The 18,301-nt window shown below is 44.2% G+C and overlaps 2 protein-coding genes across 2 annotated transcripts; one reads left to right on the forward strand and one right to left on the reverse strand.

The window, feature by feature from the left end:
• Positions 1-1,048: 1,048 nt before the first annotated feature.
• Positions 1,049-9,629, forward strand: samd1a (sterile alpha motif domain containing 1a). The gene is made up of 7 exons (XM_040123780.1): positions 1,049-1,648; positions 4,491-4,851; positions 5,320-5,459; positions 5,596-5,656; positions 7,313-7,394; positions 7,702-7,816; positions 8,244-9,629. The coding sequence occupies exons 1-7, from the start codon at positions 1,286-1,288 to the stop codon at positions 8,388-8,390; spliced, it is 1,269 nt and encodes a 422-aa protein (XP_039979714.1). The 5' UTR covers positions 1,049-1,285; the 3' UTR covers positions 8,391-9,629.
• A 1,282-nt stretch (positions 9,630-10,911) lies between these two features.
• tecra (trans-2,3-enoyl-CoA reductase a) lies at positions 10,912-15,823 on the reverse strand. The gene is made up of 11 exons (XM_040123781.1): positions 15,479-15,823; positions 14,711-14,762; positions 14,552-14,596; positions 14,339-14,442; positions 12,935-13,050; positions 12,577-12,682; positions 12,330-12,402; positions 12,198-12,241; positions 12,020-12,077; positions 11,795-11,883; positions 10,912-11,267 (listed from the first exon to the last, which is right to left on the reverse strand). Exons 1-11 carry the CDS (start codon positions 15,644-15,646, stop codon positions 11,094-11,096), a joined length of 1,029 nt encoding a protein of 342 aa, XP_039979715.1. The 5' UTR covers positions 15,647-15,823; the 3' UTR covers positions 10,912-11,093.
• Between the last annotated feature and the right edge of the window lie 2,478 nt (positions 15,824-18,301).

Consider the following 18,301-nt stretch of genomic DNA (forward strand, 5'->3'; position numbering starts at 1 on the left):
ACATGCTCCGAGTGCTCCTTTTTAGGACTGCATCTATCTGCATCACTTGTCTGTGTAAATCCTAGAGAGCCTTCCAGATGGTTTGAAAGCAATTAAGATAGTAACAGAGCACGTAATGAATAAATCCATTAAAGAAAGAAATGAAATAGTTCATCAATTTATAATTGGACAATAAATGAGACACATTGAAAAGATTACAGATTTACAAATACTGTAAATCAGTCCAAGAAAAATGCAATAAAATGTGTATTTTTAAAAATCTATCAAGACGAATACTTCGAAGACCCACTTAGTAATTTAAGGACTGCATAAATTACAGGTATGTTTAAATACACAATTGAAAAGTTCATTTATCAGTATAAACTTTTTTTTTTTGCGGAATTTCCCAACTTGTCCAAATTGACATTACACATTTATTTACTCTTGTTTTTACAAACACAAGCGAGGCGATCACACCAATAACAGCATCAGAGCACTGATTTACACACAGCATATCTGTACAGTGTTTGCCCCTGTATCTGGGGGCTTAGTTTGGGAATCGCTGCAGGTTACAATTCTGTGTTGTGGATTTTAGTGGGACTGCCTTTTATTTTAGCAAGTGGATCATAGACTGTGCCTCCAATAGGCTAAATATTATAATTTGTGATTTAGAGTAGCCTACAATTTTTTAAAAGGACAACCAAATGAGGACTGTTTTTTTTTGTTGTTGTTTTTTAACTGGCTCCACTAACGCAGTATTTTTTCTGACTTGATAGTGTGTTGTCTTTTATCAATATCTCTTTAAGGGTCCACTTAACTAACTCATTCATTTATTCATTCATTCATTCTTGGTTTGATTTTGGGATGGGGCAGCACATGGACTCTGGTTCTTAAATTTGATGAAGGTGAAGGTAAGAAAAAAAGAAATTGGACCACGATCTAGCTACGGATACTTCATCAGAGGCCGGACTTACACTTTCTAACTTTTTACGTAAAACGCCGCCCAATGCACCCATCGGGGTTGCACATGGGGCCGAGTGCGCGCGCACGTCCCCGTCCAGGACTGCACATTCCACCTTAAAACCCCTCGCGAGTGAAACTTTTCGCCGTAATCCCTCGGTCCACCTTAAGCGCACACGCAAACGCAGGAGGCGTACAGCAAGGTTTCCGCTTCTCAGTTAGGCTCGGACCGCGGCTCACGAAAAAACGCCGTGTGTAACATACAAGGTTGACGCACCAAGGTAAGGGAAAAAGCGAAAAAAAAAAGAAAGAAAAAAAAGCAAGCGAACCGACCGAGCGAAAAAAGATGTCTGAATCCAAGTACCGCGAGTGGATCCTGGACACTATCGACTCGCTGCGGTCGCGGAAAGCCCGGCCGGACTTAGAGAGGATTTGCCGAATGGTCCGGAGACGACACGGGTCCGAGCCCGACCGAACCTGCGCGGAACTGGAGAAACTGATCCAGGAGCAAACCGTGCTGAAAGTTAACTACAAGGGCTCCATTTCGTACCGAAACGCCGCCAAGGTTCAGCGGAGGAGCAGAAAAAAAGACGATGCAACGTTAACGACGGCGGCGAGAAGGAGCGCGGTGGAAGAAGCCAGTCATTCCGACTTGAGCAACGGGGACAGCGCTTTCGGTCCCGTTGACCAGGACGAGGAGGATTTGGAGGTATGTTGAGGTTGATGCGAGGAGACATGTTTAACGAGCTCACATTTCATTGTCATTTCACACCATGGCAAATTAACAGGTGGAGATAAAATCACGCTATGGGCTCTGTGTGGTTGGCTACATGGACGTACGTGTTATTATCGTTATTTTTATTTTTTTTTTTGTTTGTTTGTTTGTACACGGGGAGTGGTGAGGGGAGTGATTTGCAAGTGCACCCAAAACTGCCGCAGACGGGGAGCGGCGGTTGGACCTCGCTCGAGCGCTACCGAGGTGGAGAAGAGGGAAAAAAAAAAAAAAAAAAAAAAAAAAAAAAAAAAGGTGCGCGTGTAGTGAGAGTGTGGCATATTTTACGTAGCGCCGGTTGGGAGGCACTTTAAGCGGACGACGCAGGCGGGCGGACGGGAAAAGTTACGCCGTCCTGTCCGTTCGGAACAACCCGGTCGAGCCACCATTATCAGCAGCAGAAAGCGCTTTTCAAGCCCCAAACTCGGCGTTGCGCGGAGGGGAGGAGGCGCGGGAGGGGGTGGGGTGGGGGGTTGGGGGGGGGGGGGTGGAGGAGGGGGTTGGTGGGGGTGGGGGGGGGGTGGAGGAGGAGGAAGGCTGTGTCAAACTGCCGAGAAACGCGCAGACCGAGGACGGAAGTAGAACAGACTCCCTTTCAAAATAAGAGCGTCGGCGTGCGCGCCCGCCGCCGAGGGTTTCGCTTTGAAAGCCGGGGGGGGCGGGAAATGCGCGTTTTCATTCTCAGTCACTTGTCAATGTGGGAGTGGGTGAAGGGAAAAAAAAAAAAAAAAGTCTGAAACACCGCGGATGTCGGAGCCTGATGGGGGACGTTGGGACATTGTTGGGTTGTTGATTGTTTTTTTTTCCTGGGTAAAACGAGGGCAGCCATCCCAGGCGAAATACCCAGTGTGACTAGAGCCGCGTCCAGGCGCATATATATTTCGTCTGTCGATGACGAGATGTCACCCCTTCCGCCCGGACTTTAAAATATGCCCATCAATATGTTTAGTCCCGTAAAACAGCAAGCAAATCGATGATCCCCAGCGCCAAAGTACTCCTAATAAACGAAGAGTCAGTTGATTTATGCAAACTGCGCCTATTTTTCGAGTGATGGGCGATTGCCGACGCAGTGCATAAAGTCGAACCCCTAGATCCATCGTCGGACACGCTGCCAAGCCCGGTCACGTCTAATGCTTGGTGTTAGCTGGTGTTATGGCCTCTCTCGTCCCGTACAGCAGCGGCATCTCGTCTCCGTGTCTGTCGGCTGTTTGTTGACAGTATCTATCATTATTATGATTATCATTTTATTTTTATTTGAACCGCGGCCCTGCGAAGTCGCGAAACGTAACAATGTGTGAGACCTGAACTAACGTAAAGAGACCGCAAACTGTTCGCCCAGCTCTCCATGGCGGATGCGCCCGTCCGATTTGGGTTAAGCTGAGATCAAATTGACTTTGTTCGCTGAAAGGCGTGTGTGTCGCGACAAAAACCGACGCTCGATTACTTTGAACAGACCGCGTTCCGGGGCTCGTTGTCCGGGTTTCTGCCCCGATAACGAGAGTCAAATCTAGACAGTGACGTGTCCGATAACGGACTCGTTTGCGTTACTCTTTCTGTTCCGTCGCTTTTACTGGAAATCGTTGACCCGGTGCAAAGTCAAAGTAGAGTATAATCGAGGGCGACCCGTGCCCGCCGCGATCGGCGTGCTGCGTTGGTCTGGCCGTCGATTTAAGCTCGTTTTTTTTTTTTTTTTTTTTTTAATCTCGGGTCTGCTTTGCCGCGGCTCGGCCCCCGGGAAGCGCTCCGTTAAAGACCCCAGACACAATGGCGAGGTCTATTACCGCGGCTCCCCAACTCCATGCGCACTTCGGGGGAAATTTGAGAAAAACCAAAAACGCCTCCCATCGACCCCTCTCCGTGCTCCCCCGTGACAGAACGATCAGTCATAAGGCCTCTAAAGCTTGGGACGCACCGAGCGTATCGGCCGTGTTTTTTTGGTGAGCCGAGGTGAAAATCGCGTCGGATCGAGATCCTCGGGGGCATCGTGTTTTTGTGACCGTGCCTCCGTGAAAGTTATGTGAAATGCAGTGCCACGGCTGAATGCCGTACAAGCGGCGCTTTTCACAGGAGCGGGGCGGGCTTTAGTGCGCTCTTGTGCTCGACTGCTGGGTCTTGGACACGCAGTCGAGCACAAGGTAATTTTTTTTTTTTTTTTTTTTCACTCGGGGCGCCGTCGACAACACCCCCCCCCCCCCCTCCTCCTCCCCCCAAAACGAAAGGAATGAGTGCGTATGTTAAAACTAGTTGTATGCCCGCCAGGTAAACATTATATACAGTTGTCCAATTGCCTGGAAACACATTTGTGGTGGCGGGGCTCGCAGACCGTCTGCGGAGTGTACGCGCTGCACCGCGGGGAGGGACGGAGGCATTCAGAGGCAATAATTTACCACCACAGCGGTCAAATTGCGACACATGTGTGAGCGTGTTTCCATGTGACACGTTCGGCCTACAATTAGTCCTCAGTAATGAAAACAATCCGTCGTGCCTTTGGAGGGTTTGCCGTCTTTTTAAGTTTGTGCTACATAATGAACTCGGATCTTTATAGAGGCTTTCCTTCCACTGGATTCAGTGTCCCTTCTCCATTGAAGCTGATTCTCCATTGATCCAAGCAAAGACTAGGAAATACCTGATGTATGTTTGTTTAAATATGAACCCACCTTAGATGTTTTAAATATCATATCATGTAATTATATCATATCATGCAGTTGGTGGAGAGATTACAATTACAAAATGCAATAGGATGGAGGTTATATGTTGCACCTATGCTTCTGTTTTGCAGGCTGACACCTCTATGGCTATGGACACAGACAGTAATGCAGATGAGGAGGGGGCTGATGAAAGCCGGGATGGGCAGGACGGGCCCTCTCCTGGTCGCACGTACGAAGATGCCGGGGTGCACTGTGCCTCTGTGCGAGCTGTCTCTGCCCCCTGCTCCCCCTCTGGCACTCGGCCTGGCCCCGGCCCCGGCCCCGGCTGCAGCCCTGGCTCGGGGCTGGACTGTGTCTCTTTCCAGAAGGCTGGTGAGAGGCCCAGCTCCTTGCCCCCCTCCAGCCCCAGGGCCCTTGCGCACAATGACTGGGCTTATGATTCTGCTGTCTGCCCAGTGGAGCGCCAGCACCCAGGAATGCAGAGAGACAAAGGTATTCACACTGCTAGACACAGTCTACTACGCACACCCGGCATTATGGAGCACTCTAATATTGTTTTATGTGCAAGCTGTATGCTTAGTTTTGCAATGGATATGAAATAGGGATGGGAGCTTTTAACCACCTAGATGATTAATTGCAGGGTGACATAGTTGTTGATAGTAGAAGTGCCTTAGTTTATGTAAGCTAGACACAGCTGTAGGAGAAAATAACACATTTCCATGGCTTAGCAATACCTTACTGCAGTTAGGTGTGAATAATGCATTGTCTTGTTTGTGCCAGCAATTGAGGTTTAATGAACAATGTCAAAAAACACACATAAAAGAACTATCAGTTCAATTAGGTATTAATTATCAAACTAATCATCCCAGTACATTTAGACTAACTAAACAAATAAAGTCAGGTGTGGACGGTATGGATAATATCAGCGTGTTGTGTAAATGGTTCACTCTTTGTTCGCAGCCGCCATGAAGCCAGCAATCCACCCTGTAACAACCAGCCCCTGTGCTATAAAGAACAACATGAAGAAAGAAGATGGAGGAAAGGTTGAGGATAGCAGCCTTTCGTCTGATCAATTGGTACCGGACTATGCAGCACGATTGGTAATTGTCCAATATTCCCTTTGAGACAGAAAACACCACCTGTATGTCTCCTGCTTCTTTGATATCTCTCCTGCCTTCTACCTGACATTTTCATGTTTCATTTGTTTTTTTTTCTTCTGTTTTGCTTGGCCGACAGGATGAGACCAGGAATGTATCCGATGGAAGACCACAGACACTTTCTTTGCCATCTGACAACTGTGAGTTACAGTTTCCCGTTTTTATCCTATAAAGCTGCTGCGTAGCTCGCATCTGTTTGCAGAAAAAACAGATAGATCACCCGACTGCTCTCTCATTTTGGAGAATGGTTTCTATTAAAACACACACACGTTAAGGGCATTAACTAATGACAGTGACAGTGGTGGTGGAACTGTGCAGACTTGATACAGTTTGATTCAGTTTTGAAGTTCATGCATCTCGATTTACAGTCCAGAAGAATCACCACGTGACCACATAGTAAACATACAGCTACAGAGGATGCCTAAAAGTTGTCTGTTTAAATGGAGCTTTTAAGAGCTGCTTGGCAGATAACACATATGTTTATAGATGGCTCATAATACGTCTGAAGAGGTCTAGTTCATATTTTATGGTCCGTATTTGTCTGCCAATAAGCAAGGCAACATAAAACTTTCAGATTTTTATTATGGATTTGATGAAAGGTTACTAGAAGTCATGTTCCTCAGAGTCACAGGGTTTGATACCCAGTAGAGTTTCCACTGGCTTATTTTGTGTATACCACTAAGCACAATTTGTTGTGTTTGTAGCGGGATGCCTGCATAGTTTGTTTCTTTGTTGAAAATCGGAAATGTGACATGCTCGATTTGAATGCACGAGAAAGTGGTGATAGATTTTCCCTCCTCGGTGAGACATTAACTAAGAGATCTCCAAGAAAATGACCATGGTGGCATAACAGAAACCAAAAGCACTGAAATATTTTTACCACATGAACAAGTTCCATGCCGCTGTTTGCTAAACTATGCTGGGCCTGAATGTAGTTTGGCTGGGAGGAGTACCCGTCTAAACAAAAATGGCGGCTTCAACCTTGACATGTGTCACATGCATGACAACGATCCTGCCAGCATCCTGTGAAAGTGGGCCGTAAAATTGGGGGTGCCGTACCGACGCTCATTCATTGCACCCTCGTTGTACCGAACCGTGAACGCAGTCTAATAGAAAAACATACTGTACCGTGACAGTAGAGGCCTTAGTGTGGCACACTGGTACCGTGAAAAGAGCATCACTGCCATTTTATCACAACCCTGCTGCTGTTTGTTCAACATCACGCCTGTGAATGTCAAGGATATGAGCTCGCACGGTTAACACTCCAGAAAAAATTGTTATTGTTAATGTAATTATTATTGAACTTATTTTGCACATTGAATTGGAAAAAGTTAGAACACGGTTCTCATATTAACCCTTCTTATTGCTCCCATAGTGAGCCGTATGAACTGAGCTCCTGTTTAATTGTACATCGGAGTGCGTCGGGTTTTGTGACGTACTCCCAAGATACTGTAGGCATGCTGTGGCACTTCATTTCATGTTTCATGTTTGAACGTTTTCATGTTGATTTGGCAAGAAAAACAGATGGATGGATTTTGATGTGAAAACCAACAAGTGCGGAGGACTCTGGCGCCAAGAAATCACTCGTGTTCAACGGAATAGCATGTTGCTGCATGTTGTCAAACTGTCGCTTTAATAGAAACCAGTGAAATCAACTCTGTATTGTAATCCTTAAAGATACACTCAGTAATTAAGGTCTCTCCTGGAGCATTTCATAACATCCATTAAACCTGTCCTGTTTTGTTATAAAATCTGCACAACGTTTGTAACAACTTAAATTTCCATTTTGGTTGAAGGTGCATTTAAAAAGAAGATAGATGTATCACCCTTTACAACAGCCGAAGATGGTCTTCTGAATGGTGGTAAAAGTGATGAAGTGTGAGTATCTTGTTATTAAACAAGCCATTACATTCTCCACTATAGATGCATTTTGGCAAATTCATCAGATCATGTCCCCCTCCCCTCATCCGAACGGATTTACACACCTTTATCAACCTTTGACCCTTAGTTACTCTTTTTATTAGTACACCTACATGTTTCCCGGGGACGCTTTAAATAATTAGTCAACTACACAGAAGGCCCCTGTGGCTTGAAAAGACAAAAACAAATTGAGAAATAACCTGCTGATGAAAGTCTCTCTCTCTGGCCATTGTTTCTGACTGTCTTTCACCTGATGTTCATCCAGCTCCGTGAAGAAGGAGAAGATGAGCCAGAACTTGTTGCAGTGGACTGTGGCAGATGTGGCCAGTTACTTCTCCTCTGCAGGCTTTCCAGAGCAGGCTGTGGCATTTCGAACACAAGTTAGTGCACCACCACAAGCTGCCACAGAGGGCGCTACACATACACTGAAAACCAAACTTGCTTCGCTTCACCCAATGCGTTTTTCGGAGGCAGTTAATATGTAGTGTATTACATGGTGTGACCAGTATCGGTTTATTTGTGTATATCAAGTTGCATGGTAAAGGCTGTAAGAAAAGAAAACTGGCTGCCTTGAGGTGATTGGGAACATTCCCAGGCCCCTCTCTTGAAATACAAAGTACACATTTTTCCACATGATTTTAGGGGTTCAATAGCTAATTTGACTTTTTACATTGTGTCTCCTGGCAGCTCCGGAAATAATTTTAAAAGATATCAAGCATTCAGTACACCCCCTTTAGAAACCCAAGGGTGACGCTAACTGAGGAAAATATATATTTTTATATATTTCTCTCTCTCTCTCACCAACAGGAAATTGATGGGAAGTCCCTTCTCCTCATGCAGCGCAGTGATGTGTTGACCGGGTTGTCTATCCGACTCGGCCCTGCCCTCAAAATCTACGAGCGCCATGTGAAGGTGCTGCAGAGGACCCACTTCTTGGAGTACGAAGACCTCTGAAGTGGTGATTCACATGACAGACAGACAATGCTGCATGGACCCAAACATGCATGCAGTGCCCTCTCCCATCTGGATCCTGCCACCCACCTTCATATACAGTTTATGTAGAAGGTGAGTGGAGGGGGAAAAGGCTGCGGTGGAATTAACTTTCACTGTGAGACTGACCAGAAACTGAAAGACAGTCATCCTACCTCTCATTGTGGTCTTTGGTTTTCAAGTAGTTGTCATTTCACCCATGTGACCACATTGTGATGGGAATAGACTGTTTTGAACTGAGTGTGTTTTAACTTGGAGGAGCAGTGACCTTTCTGCAAGAGTGAAAGATGGGTAATGCAGCCAGTGAGGAGGACTTAACCTTGCACCAAGTGCACCACCTATGGGCTAATATACTCACACAGAAAGGACTGCATAGTGCTGTAGCAAAGTGTTGTCACCGTTTTGGGTCCACACGAAAATGTTTGGGGTTTTTTTTGCGGTTTTTTTTTTTAAATTTCTCCCTGTGTCCTCCCTCTCTCTATTACGGTACCCTCTGCTAGTCCAGAAACAGTTTGTAACTTACACAGATAAACACAAAGCACATCTGTTGTGTGTTTTCCTCTGCTCATATGGTGAGCTGATATAAATGTCATCAAAGTGCTGGGGAAGTCAGACTAGCTACATATCTGCATCAAAAGTCAGCGGTGTCTGATTCCTGACCTATGTCACCAATAACTGCTGACGTAGGATTATGTCTTCAGTGTCTCTGTGACACTGAGATATAACCAGCATGATATACTACTACTTGCTGGCAAGACCATATGTTGTGTTTCTTCTTGTTTTATCTTATTTAGAAAATGACTGTGGTCCAACTTAATGCAGTTGCCTTCTGGGGAACAATTTCAGATAGACGTGACCAGAAGATGTGCAGCCGAATGGAATTTGCTTTTATACATAAGCAAAATAAACTAATACACTTGTGTGAAATGTCATTGTAATACTGAATATATTGTTTTAAATTCAATACAGCTGCTCAGTGCCTGTTTACAGAGCAGATATCTTGATCAAATGCAATATTTTATGTTATCATCCATTTATAATTTGTCTAGAGTGTCTTTGTCTTTTGATCTAAGCCAGCCACTTTAATTGTAACATTCCATATGATGTAGTCTACATCTCCAACGTATCTCCTCCCCTTTTTATCTGTAACATTGACACTTATTCCAGAGTCACAAATAAAGCTCGTGTCTCTCTGTTCAGTCACTTTTTTTGTGATACAGTTTATTACCCTTGTATCGACAGTTCACCTAAAAGCAATTGTATCAGTGGGACAGTGTCTGGTGGCCCTTTCTGCCCTTTCTCTCTCAACCCGATATTGTTAAACTTTCCACTGCAGATAAAATTCCCGCCAAAGACTATAAAAATTGCAGCAGTATAAGCAATATTATATTTTCAACTAGAAAATTTGCTCAGTGGAGTGCGTAGCTCTGCAAACGCCAATTTAAAAACAACATACAACATACTTCAGAGAAAAAACAAACAAACTTAAGTTCAGTGTAAATTAACTGGATCTGCCCCGAATTGTAATGGGTTCTTCCCTGGCCCATCCCTCAACCGGTTTCGGTGGAAATCAGTGCAGTACTATTTGCGTAATCCTACTGACAAATAAACGAACAGACACGACGATTACATAACCTCCTTGGTGGAGGTAATGACACCAAAGTTCCTCATTTATTCAGAAGGTACAGTTAATGCAGCCTTCTGTGAGATCCGCGTTCAGTGATGATCGAATAGCAATGGTGAGTAAACTTGTCTTTCTTTGCTTTGGATGTATTTTTCCTCTATCTTAACAGATCGGACAAAACACTGACTGCACAAAAATGCACACAATACACTGACAGTGGTTTGATCACTGGAACTTGGTCTCGCTTTTTCAGCTGAATACATTTTGCAATATAGTCATCTTGCGTAAGTACGAGGTGTATTTTTGTAGGATGTGTCTGTGCATGCTATCCGCAGCGCTTTTCTCTCTCTTATTTGTCCTATGCCAGAAATACACTTGATCCATGTACAGACAAAAAGTAAAGCGTTTTTTTTACCTCACTCGTGGTGGAAAACATGGGAATCGGAGTATAACTTCTCATCCGGATCTAATAGCACTACCATAGTGTAAAGGTCTCTCGGATCAGTCAGATCAGTAGTGAGCTGCATGAGGCCGCACCGTTGTCAGCTCCAGGCTGTGTACTAGTTTAACAGCGCAATTTTGTTTTGCCATCTCTGCGGGGAACTTCACTGATTAGGCTCCCGAAAGGTATGAAAATGATGTGCTTATTTTAACAAATCAGCAGCGCGCTACATCAAATATTTTACAACTTATCCAAGTAGCGAAATAAAAAGGACATTTTTTCATCTTTCTTTTCAAGATCACATACAACATTATATTAAGACTTTGCTGTATTCACGTCTGAAGGCTTCCTTACCAGTAACAGTCCTGCATTCACCAGAGTTACACTCAGAGTTACTGTAACCGCCGCTCTTTGTTACGGAGTGACACGCAAGAAAATGTTACATGTAGTTCATGTGACCAAAATGTATCCATGCTGTTAATCTCAGTACACACTTTCTGACATCCGAATGGATGGAGGGGCCCTTCGAAAAAAAAAAAAAAAGACCCAGTCAGTGAGAAGTTGGATGTGTGTAGCAACCTTTGTTTTTCTCTGCTGGGCTCTACAGGATGAAGGGGAGTATGGAGGAGCGCAGGGTTGGATAATCTCTGAACTCCTTTAAGTAGCTGCGGTGTTTGCCTTTGGCCCACACGGTCATCTGGATGAAAGCCACGAGAGTGAAAAAAGCCACAGGCACACACTGGGTCATTAACGTGAAGCCGATCCAGGAGCCCAGCTGTGAGCAAGAAGTTTAAGCACACACACACACACACACACACACACACACACACACACACACACACACACACACACAGAGTGCATCGAGCTTTGTGGTAAGAGTGTAGGATGTAACCAGTAGATGGCAGCAAAAGTGCATCTTGCATTACAAGTATAAAACACAGCATTGGCCACTGGGTTGCATACAATGATCAAGAGTTGGATTCAGTATTTCAGTACAAAAATGTAAAACATTACTTGCTGCAAAACACATATAACAACTAAGCAGATAAGGGACAAAAGTCCTTTGATTTACAATTTCCATATTCTTACATAAGAAAATGTGTATTCATAAATACATACACTGACAAAACAGATCGGAAAATCATAATTTGTTATTAATGTGAAAACTTAACCAATTTGGGAAACATTTTTTAAATCACCTTTGATTTTATTTTTTTTCTTAGACCATACGGTATTTCAAAAATGACTGAACAAAATTAAAATTATGTATGAGTGTATGAGTGGATTAGTGTATCTGCTCACCTCATATGTGTAGTTCGGACAAGAGACCAGCCAAAAAATCCACGTGAATGGGTTTTTCGTTGGGTAAGGAATCTTCTTGGTTTTTGAACCTGAGATGAAGGGGAAACACAAATTTAACATTGCTTTGCCCTGAAATGTCGGCTCCTTTTTAAAAAAAAAAAAATTGTGATATCACTGACCTTAAAATGCCAGTCTAACCATATATCCTCATTACAATATGCTCACCTGGAGGTTTGAGGTTACGAAGTGCAACGTGGATGGAAAAATTCCCCACCTGACAGAACTGTGAAAATAAAGGCATCGGAAGATGAGCATCTACGTAACCATAAGTTATTGGGTTTAATATCTGCAAGATGACTTTACTGAGCCAGGAAAATTCAACTTCTACATATCTCAAACTTACCAAGAAAATGTAAAGTCCTGTATTCACCTGTTGCTGCCCATAATCTGTCGATGTTTCACGAAAAAAGAGATCAAGATGGAAATCAACTGCAACTCATGAGTTAAAGTGAGAATTGCAGTAGTCAGCACTTACAGGGAGGGGTATAGAGAGGGTGGTTAATGTAGTAGGCCATCCAAGCTGCGGAGCACCAGTAATAGCCACAGTTCTGGAATAGAAAGTGGGCTATTATAAATCAAACTGTCAAGACAAGGCTTCGTATACATCTGACTCAGATTTTTGAGAATAAGAACATAACATGGCTCTAAAGAACAACAAATAATAAACATGGCTCTTAAGAATAAATATCATGTTCAAATGTTAAAGTATTCAACTCGCTCACCTTAAAGATGTTTCTTAGAGGCATGGTCCCATGGGAGATACGATGGACAAACAGTGTCTCCAAAATCCTCTTGATGTAGTGGAAGGAGTGACACATGCAGGCCAAGCTGCGACAGGACACACACACACACACACACACACACACACACGCACACACACACACTTAAATATTTAGCTGTGATTAATACATTGCCCCGCTGCAGTCCATTACACTTGGCCCTGACTCAGTGTCAACATAGCAATGTGCTCAACCACCGTTTGTCATGTCGAGGGTGCATCTGTGCAAAGCCTGGGATTGTGTGGTACGCTGCAGCAACATCGCAACGGATCCCTGAAAACATAAGCACGGTGACACTCACTGTACGACCCACTGCTTGCTGCTGGTGAAGTCATACTTCGGAGAGTAGATGAAGGGAAGGCGGAAGTAGAACATTAAGTAGATGATCAGTGGACCTGCACACTCTGTCAGGAACACCTGAAGTGAGCAAAGAAAAGACAGAAGTGCCTAAAAATTTGGTCTTTCTTGATTTGCAACCAGATGCATGAGAAGTGCAAAAATGTGCAAAAAGGTGGGAAAAAACAGCACAAAACACAGCAGCCATGACGGAATCTATGAGCAGCATTACAGTTAACAGCTCTAAGGGTTAACTTCTGTAATAAAAAATGCAGTAACCAGAGAAATTAAAATAATTTGTCCCTGTTAGACTGGCGTTTTGCCAGTCTAAACCCCCCTGCCAAAGGGAGAACACACAACGGACAGCAGTATGTCTCTGGCTTCTCTAACAACCCACTTGTCAGAACCGCTTTAAAGCAAAAACAGCCCATCTACTTCTCCTCAGCACCGACAACCATTCGATGTAGAAATAATAGTACTCAACATGTGCCCATGGAGCAAATGAGACACTAAGACAGCTTGTAATACCAGCTTCCCGCAAATGATATGATCAAGCAAAGCAGCACAGCTGACAGTGAAATCTATCCCTGAATCAGCACCCCATGCAGAGCCCTGGCTCAGCATGCCTGACCAATAGCTACTGGTGATCTCTGCAGGGGCACTTCATGCTATTCCACCCACACTGGCATCAGTCTGAAGCCTGGCAGGGCGCTGGGGGTTGTGTCAGGGTTGATAAGGACAGGGTGCGTAGAGAGAGTGTGTGGGCAAGGGTGAGTAAAGAGGTGCAGCGAGAGGCAAGTGAGAGGTCATGGGGATAAACACCTTTGGGAGAAATGGGGCCATGAGATTATACCGTATATCTTAGGACAGAGGACAGGCAGTGCAGGAGGTGAGAGAAAACCGAACCACAGCAAATCACCTCTATGTGTCACTGTGCTTTGATATTTATAATCACGAGTTATTGAGTTGGTGAGAGACTGTGTGTTTATATTTAAAATACAGGAATCTAAAAAGACCATACCAGTGGTTTTGCATGCTTTTAATACACTCAGTGCAAATCAGATATACTTTTCAGACCGTTTTGAAAAGCAACTCTCCCAGATAGTGAGCTGATTAAAAAAAAAGAAAAAAAAACCCACTGCATTCTTGAGCTAGTTTGCTGTAGCTAAATCATACCCTGAAAACAAACCATGGGTAGTCACACAGTTTCTTGCATTGTAAAGGCCGGTGTTCAGGGGATCTGATCTGAATTGCAACACTCGAATCTTGGCGAGGGCCAGTTGATTTTTTATTACTGGATACCAAAGGAAAGGACACCGCATTGGCTAAAACATGCAACACCACTGTGCGGTCCTAATAATGCACTCACAGTTCCCCATGTGAGCTGGGGTCCTAGGTCACTGAAGTAAAAGCTGGCTGTGGTTCCCACAGGAAGTGTCTGGAGAATGTCCTCGTCCCTGAGACACTTGGCCTCTGAGAAACATGACAGATGAGACCAGACAACATCCCATAACTTCATAGCCGCACTTATCATTCAACAGAGTTGGATATCTGCAGAATTTATTGCAAAAAGCAGACGTACTTGGATCCAAACGCAGGGATTGTCTGGCTGGATACCACTTTGGATCTGTCGAAATGGAAACAGGACTTTACTCTTGGCATGCTGGAGAGATTATTTATTCTAAATAAAACCGTTTTCAACCACGTAGAAAATGAAAATGTTGTCTCATCTTCTACTTACACGATTTGTGAAACAGAGCTTTAATATCCAAAATAGTAGCTGTTGGCTCCACCTGCAATCAAAATGTAAAAATAATCTCAAGAAAGTATTATTATCGGCAACATTAGTGTGCAGACAGCTATCTGACATTTACAAGTCAATTTACAAGACACTGAGTACTAAACATAGGGGCAGAAGTCATCCGTATCACTGTCTTTACTGCAGAAGTTTTCATTTCTCTTGGGATTTGTCAGACTCGCATTTCGCCATATTCATCTGCAGTGGGATCCCTCTCGTTTTTTGGCTGGGACGGAAGCGTCCTGTCAAGCGAGGAGGGGTTTCTCACCTCCCAACTGCGACCCCCGCTCAATAGAGACGTGACTGATAATGGCCGCGCTTGACCAGGCCGCCTGTGAAGTAGACGACTATCTGGAAAATGACCCGTCCGCTGACTGCGACCACTCCGCGGTTCCTGAGCTAAAACAAAACACGTTCCGCAGGACTTCGCGGCAAAGTAATCAGGGTCTCTGCTTATGCTACTATCAGCACAGACATAAGCTGCTTAAATCGAGAAACTCTAAACACGAAATCACCGGAAGGTGAAGAAATACAGTAATTGTTCATAAAGTCTAAGGCATGCCGAAAGGTCTAAAGTACCTTTTTGGGGACCTTTGTATTGGACTTAAATATCTATGATCGGGCAGTATTATTTGTTTCCTAAAATCATAATGGTTAATAAAATAAAAGATGAGGGTGATCAGAGACCCTCCTTCTCCTGTGAACGCTCACCTTATCCAGCAGTAAGAGTTTCTCCTTGGTCTTTAAGTCCACGATCTCCACCTCAAAGTAAACGGTCCTTTTGGGCTTCTTGGGAGGTTTCGGTTTGGGCCTCGGTGCAGATTTCTTCTCGGGCTCTGCTCCATTCACATTCTTTGCCTCTAAGGCGAGTACATCCATGGTAATGTTTGATCCCGAGCTTCAGTAGCCTGTTGTAATAACCTGTGATACGTCCACTGTAGCTGGTTGTCCTCCACTGGTAAGTGACAGCAGCCCCCGGAGCTCTCCCTCGCTCAGCAGAACTGCCAGTCCAACGCAAGTGTGTCTTCTTTGGTGTCTTTTGGACTCTCGGAATAGCGTAGGAAGAGTGTAGGAAATATGTGAGACCGTAAACACCCACCCACCCCCCACCCACCCCCAGATGGAGCATAAGTATGTTAGAGAGTGGAGGCAAGTGAGCAGGAAACACAGTGAGGAGAAGAGGAAGGAGAGCTGGAACATAAAGTGAACCTGCTCCTCACCTGAACAGTAGCCACTTTGTGATCCCCCACCCCCATAATGCCTCAAAACGCACTGAAGACGAAACCGGAGAGCCCGAAGACATAATCCATAGCGAGCCCTTTGCAAGGCTAAATATAAGTCGCCTGATTTGCTCTGCACCGGCTGGGTAACCTTGGGAAGCCACATACAGCCCTACCCAGTGTCACATGCCAATGTGCTCTCATTAGACCTATAAGACACATCTCCTGTCTGCTCTGCTCCTCGTTTGGTTACACAGTGACGGGCCCCATTAAAAGCCTGATCCATGGGATGAGAGATCTCCATGTGCCGACACCCCGCCACCTCCCCTCCCCTCTCCCTCAGACCACCTGTGAGGCTGGTATTCTTTTTCTATTCCTGACCTCCAGCACAAAGACGAACATGTTTATTTCCATGCCTGCGTGGGTCAAGGCTTTTTGTGTGCTGCTGAATGAGCAACAGCATCTCTAAAATATACTTCAAGGAGGTTTTGCGGTGAGAGGTGGGTGTAGAAAATGCTGATTTGGAGAAGATCAGAGATGCCTTTCATCGCACGGGGTCAGGTCAATCATTGGACATACCCAACTGTATATCTATATCCTATGGTCTATTTATAACCAGCAGCAGGCAGCGGCATCACTGTTTGCATTCCAAGATCATTTTTTACTCTCGATTCAGAAAAATCCCTCTGCTAGCACTAATCCTTTTTACAATGGTTATCAGAAAACACTAAAATGCGCGTGTAAAATATCTCCGGTATATGCCGGACTGCACCTGCTCCTTTTCCAAAGGTCGATACACTTAGATCTGACATGAGAGGAATGCTAAAACATGGGGCTCCATGGGATCAGTGATCCTCAGAGTGTCGAGGTCAGAGGAACAGTCAGTCCGTCTCACTCTCTTGTACTTAAACTGTCACATTCACATTACATTTATTAGAAGACTCTTTAAAATGCCCTATTATTCCTGATGTGGTTAAAGAATTGACATTAAAAGAAGAGACTAATGTAATTTAAGAAATTTTTGATGGATGTTTATGAATGTTATATTTTCCATAATTATTCTAATTTTGTAACTTGAATTGTGGATATATCTTTATTTAAATGCTCTGCAACAAGTATAAAATCAAGAGTTAGTCATTTATAATCATTTATTGTAAATTTTCATTTACTAAAGCTTAATGAAATTGATAAACCCACTGTTTTCCTTTCTGTGAACTGCACGGGCACAATAGTCCTATGAAAGATTTTTACCTATGTGGGACGTTTTGCTCAATCTTTTGGCGAAACTGTGTCACACGCGGAGCTCTACATTTTCACGTTCTGAACATGTCGGAGTCCGACCACCGGTGGTCGACCTGCTCACCCTCCAGCGCTTGTGCACCTCGTGAGTCACGGCAACGGGCTGGGCAAATCACTGCAGACCGCTCACACGCTGGCGCTCCCGTCGTTTCGGACTGTCCCCTCCGGTGGGCGCTGCGGAGCTGCGTTACAGCCCGGCGCAGCCGGCGAGCGACCAGGCCACGTGCGACGGTTTCACTCCGCAAAAAAAACCCCAACGCACCCACGAGCACTTCATTTTGGCCACGTGAGGTCTCGGAGCGGTCCCGTGTAATGACCGCACAGAGTGCCGGCACATATCAGCCGTATGTTTCTGTCTTGTTCCTACGTTCGTGAAGGGGATCATTTTTCAGTTTTTGGTTAAAAAACGTATTTAGAGAAAGCTTTGATTCAACTTTATGGTCATTTTGGAGGCGGAAATTCGTGGTGCTGTTGCGTGTCACTGAAAGGTGTTCGTAATATTTTGTCCAGGGTCGACTAAATAACATTATGACCTTCATGAAGGTTTGGATTTACCGCAGGCTTCTGAATTGGACTACATTAGTTTTAGCTTGTTGTACCTACCTTACAAATATGAAATGAAAACATGCGGTAATACATTATTTTATAGGTCTGATATTTCTGAATAATATATTGAACGTTTCCTGGAAAGAACCATGTAGTTTAATACTAGAGACAGGAAAAATGGAGACAGTGTTCTGAGACTGTTATTTTAGTTAGCTCGATTAGTCGTGTTGAGTTTATTATTGACCTTCAGACCTTCAGAATTTCTTCCATGAAAGAAATTACTCCGTTTAACCCCCAGTAAATATTTATAACTTATCCATTTATTAATGGAAACTTTATTCTTCATTGATGCTTAATTGTATGTTGTTTTGTTTTTGTTTGGTTTTTTGTACACAAGCTTCTTGGGAGATTATTTGGAAATAAACTGGAATTGACAGACCATAAAATAAAACCAACTGCTTAACATATC

The sequence above is a fragment of the Xiphias gladius genome, chromosome 3 (genome assembly GCF_016859285.1).
Source record: "Xiphias gladius isolate SHS-SW01 ecotype Sanya breed wild chromosome 3, ASM1685928v1, whole genome shotgun sequence".
Classification (NCBI taxonomy): Eukaryota; Metazoa; Chordata; class Actinopteri; order Istiophoriformes; family Xiphiidae; genus Xiphias; species Xiphias gladius.